The sequence below is a fragment of the Neomonachus schauinslandi genome, chromosome 3, assembly GCF_002201575.2.
Source record: "Neomonachus schauinslandi chromosome 3, ASM220157v2, whole genome shotgun sequence".
Lineage (NCBI taxonomy): Eukaryota > Metazoa > Chordata > Mammalia > Carnivora > Phocidae > Neomonachus > Neomonachus schauinslandi.
Window position 1 is genome coordinate 46,251,710 of NC_058405.1, and position 4,444 is coordinate 46,256,153.

The 4,444-nt window shown below is 46.5% G+C and overlaps 1 protein-coding gene across 1 annotated transcript; it reads left to right on the top strand.

The window, feature by feature from the left end:
* The first annotated feature begins 2,369 nt into the window (after positions 1 to 2,369).
* LOC110587725 (mitochondrial 2-oxoglutarate/malate carrier protein-like) lies at positions 2,370 to 3,002 on the top strand. Its single transcript, XM_044913169.1, has one exon. The coding sequence runs from the start codon at positions 2,459 to 2,461 to the stop codon at positions 2,840 to 2,842; it is 384 nt and encodes a 127-aa protein (XP_044769104.1). The 5' UTR covers positions 2,370 to 2,458; the 3' UTR covers positions 2,843 to 3,002.
* Positions 3,003 to 4,444: the final 1,442 nt, after the last annotated feature.

Sequence of the window (4,444 nt, forward strand, 5' to 3'; positions counted from 1 at the left end):
CTCTGTCTATGTTAATTCCTTGTTATGGCTTAGAAGAGCCTAGCAGAGCACTCTGACCTGGTTATGTCAGCCCATCAGTCACCCATCAGCTCCAAATTGCTTAGCTGATTGATAGACTATCCTAAGGTGCGGGTCTTCACTTCCTCTAAGGCTGGAATGCAAAATTAGCTAGTCTCACTTTATTGTCTACTTCATTTTTATCTTTCTAATAATATCTAAGAATACCCATATAAACTCTATTCTCCATCCTCTAGATTTAAAAAAAAAAAGGAAAAAACAAATGAAGTGAAAGGTAATTTTTTTCTTACCTCATGAATAGAAACCATGTTTTCTGAAGACAAAAATACATTTATAGTCTATGAGTAAGGTGTATTATACTGCTTATTGCCAGGGTATAAGAATTCTAATAATCTCATAGACATATTGTTCTAATGAAAATAGTATTGAATAGATTTTACATTTGTTTTGAGTGAACATTTATTGATGGTATATATTTGCCTTATTTATATATCTTATATACTCTTTTAAAACATTATATATATATTTTAAAGATTTTATTTATTTGAGAGAGAGAGAGAGAGCATAAGCAGAGGGAGTAGCAGGGAGAGGAAGAGGGAGAAGCAGGCTCCCTGCCAAGCAGGGAGTCTGAAACGGGGCTCAATCCCAGGACCCTGGGATCATGATCCAAGCTGAAGGCAGATGCTTAACCGACTGAGCCACCCAGGTGCCCCTAAAATATTTTATGTTTATATATCTTCTTATGAACATTGTATATCTGGTCATCATCTTTAATATTTTTATATAGGGGGCGTGTGGGTGGCTCAGTTGGTAAGTGTCCGACTCTGGATTTCGGCTCAGCTTATGATCTCAGGGTTGTGAGATCGAGCCCCACATTGGGCTCCATGCTTAGCACAGAGTCTTCTTAAGATTCTCTCTTGTGGGATTTAGTCATATTAATGTGTGTGATTGTAATTCCAGAATGTTCCTATGTATAGTGTGCTATATTTTTTATCTATTTATTTATTTATTATTGTTATGTTAATCACCATACATTACATCATTAGTTTTTGATGTAGTGTTCCATGATTCATTGTTTGCGTATAACACCCAGTGCTCCATGCAGAACGTGCCCTCTTTAATACCCATCACCAGGCTAACCCATCCCCCCACCCCCCTCCCCTCTAGAACCCTCAGTTTGTTTCTCAGAGTCCATAGTCTCTCATGGTTCCTCTCCCCCTCCAGTTTTATATATACATTTCGCTGTTGATAAACTTTTAGATTATTTTGTCTTCTCTGTCTCTTTCTTTCTCTTTTTTTCTGTGTTAAACAATGAGATTATACAAATTCCTGTACATATTTCCTGGTACACATGTGTGAGTGGAGTTGCCGATTCATGGGGTATAAGATGGTCCATTCATTAATTTAAATATTCAATTCTTTTCAAAAGAGATGCATTTACATTTCTACCACCAGGGCATGATAATTTCTGGATGAATTTTTCTATTTTCTGTATCCTTACTAAAACAGTACACGTTTCTTACTTTTTGCTGAAGTGGGAGTATTTCTATATCTCATGGTGGTTTAATTTGCACTCTCTTTACAAATGAGGTTGATTATATTTTCTAACATTTGAAGGCCATTTATTTTTCTCTGAGAGCTACTTCCACTTCTGTTTTTTGTATTGTTGTCTTTCTCCTACCTATTGTAGGAATTCTTTATCTAATCTTGAGACTAGTCTTGATGTATCTTGCAAAAGTATCACAGTTTGTGGTTGAAATTTTCAGGCTTTTTAGCATCTTTTGATTAATAGAATTCTAAATTTAATTTATTACCCTTTATCAATATTTTTCCTTTTGGTTTGTACCACAAAGTACAAAAAACAAAGAACAAAGTTCGAAAAACTTCGAAATTTTTGTTTAATTCTGTAATGATACAGAGTTTCCCCTATATTATCTTTGGAAATTAAATTTTGTGAATGGTATGAGGTAAGCGTCCTATTTTTTCTCATGTGGGTAAGCAGTTTTTCCAACACCGGCTAGACAGTCCATCCTTTTACAGTGATCTATAATATTGCTTTTTGTCTGCCCCATTGTCTGTCTTTGTTGTGTCCAGTACACAACATAGATTATAGATCATATAAATCTTTCTAGCTATTAATGCAAGTTTGTCCAGTCATTTTCTTCTTCATGAGACACTTGGCTATACTTGTTTTTTTAACCTTCATTAACATTTTGAATCAACATGACAAGTTACCTAAAAACAAGACAAAACAAAACAAAACAAAACAAAACCCCGAACAAACAAATATTGTTGGCATTTGATAAGAAGTTCATTGAATCTATACACATATTTGAGAAGAAATCACCAGCGCCGTGGCTACAAAAATGTGTTTAATGCTCTGATTCGAATCGCCTGGGAGGAAGGGGTCCCCACACTATGGAGGGGCTGCATCCCTACCATGGCTCACGCTGTCGTGGTCAACGCGGCCCAGCTCGCTTCCTACTCCCAATCCAAGCAGTTCTTACTGGACTCAGGCTACTTCTCTGACAACATCCTGTGCCACTTTTGTACCAGCATGATCAGCGGCTTGGTCACCACCGCTGCTTCCATGCCAGTGGACATCGTCAAGACCCGGATCCAGAACATGAGGATGATTGACGGGAAGCCGGAATACAAGAACCGGCTGGACGTGCTGGTGAAGGTTGTCCGTTACGAGGGCTTCTTCAGCCTGTGGAAGGGCTTCACACCGTACTATGCCCGCCTGGGCCCCCACACCGTCCGCACCTTCATCTTCTTGGAGCAGATGAACAAGGCCTACAAGCGTCTCTTCCTCAGTGGCTGAGGCAGGCGAGGGGCCGGGGTGCCAGGGCTCCCCCTTACCCGCTGCTCCCACAGTCAGTGTGCTCCCGGGGGCCTGGACTCTGCTGCCCTGGGCCCCTCTATTTATTTTCCCTCCATGGTGTGGTTCCCTCCTCTGCGGTAAAGGACTGTGGTCTGTCCTACCCCTGCGCCACCTTGCCCTCTTTGTCCTGATCCTCACGACCTCTCTGCCCCTGGCTGTGTCTCGGCTGAGGGGTGGGGGTGGTGTCTGGGAAACTGCCTGAAGCTCTCCGGCCTCCTCTGGGGTGTTAGTTTCGGGCACGTAGGACCGCGAAAGATCCTCCTTCTCAGTGGGTAAACTAAGGCAGGGCTGAGGGGACAGGAGGCGGCAGAAGCTGTCAGGGTGGCCAAAAGGCCTGCAGCGGGAGGACGTGACTCTCCACCTCACTGACGATGTGATCAATAAATTGGAGTGGTGACAGCAAAAAAAAAAAAAATCATTCCACAAAAATCACCAGACTCAGATATAAAATGTTACTGAAAAAACATTAATACCAAAATGGTGGTTTCTTCTCACGGACGTCAGCGGCTGCAGCTCTGACAGCGAAGGTGACGAAGGCCTCCCCGTGCCCCCCAAGGCCAAGGCGAGCAAAGGGGGGATCGGCAGCTGAGCCCGTGGGGGGTGAAAGGTTTTGCCAGGGCGGGGATCGGGGCAGAAGTTCGCGCAGCAGCCTCTGCCATCGCCTGGTCTGCCCTCGATGTCCTGCCCCAGGCCGGGGACCAGCCCTCGACCCCTCCCAGGATCAGGCACGTGGCTGCCCACCTTCCTCCCCAACCCCAGGTTGGGGTTTCCCCTCCCCCTCCAGAGGGGGCGGGAATGTGATAGCCTCCTTCCCAGGCTCCAGTGTGATGGGGGGGGTCCCCGCCTGGCCCGACTCCCAAAGTGCAATATGGCGCCCAGCCTCTCCTGCCCGCCCCCCCCCGCACCTGTGCTGTGATCTGCGTGTTTGTGCGGCTGTGTCTCCCCTTGTGCCGGTCCCAGTCCTGACACCCTCCCCACACAGGCCCCCTGGGACAGGGAGCTCAGAGCAATAACCCCGCCCCCAGCCCCCCCCCAGGAGGGCCCCCTCCCCACCAGCCACCTCCAGAGAGTTTACTACAAAAATAAAAGAACGGAAAGGAGAGTGAGCTGTGGGGGAGCCCGGCGTCGTGGGTGACAGTGGGGGGCTCGGGTGGGAGTGGGGGATCACCTGGGGAGTCACTGTTAAAGCACAGGAAGGAAGGAAGAAGTGGAGAAAGGCAGGGGGAGACAGACCCAGGAAGGTGATGCCAGACAGTCACAGAGGGTTCCAGAAACCACTCCAGGGCCCCCACCCCCTCCTCACACACACACAGCTCTCCTTAGATAATATATATTAAAAAATAAACCTCCAATTCAGGGTATAAAAACATAGCAAAGGCACTTGGGGGTGGGGAATGGAGGGGTGCCCCCCAGGCAATACAGAGATGGCCTGGGTAATGGGGGGGGTCACTGTGGATCCCCCCCCCGGAATGAAGCCCTGAGTCCCCCAGGCAGAAGGCAGGAGGGAGAACAGGCCAAGGCCGATGGGAGGTCGGGGGGGGG

Bases quoted from the DNA above. Each gene is read 5' to 3' on its own strand.
- LOC110587725 (XM_044913169.1), top strand. From the start codon at position 2,459: ATGGCTCACGCTGTCGTGGTCAACGCGGCCCAGCTCGCTTCCTACTCC.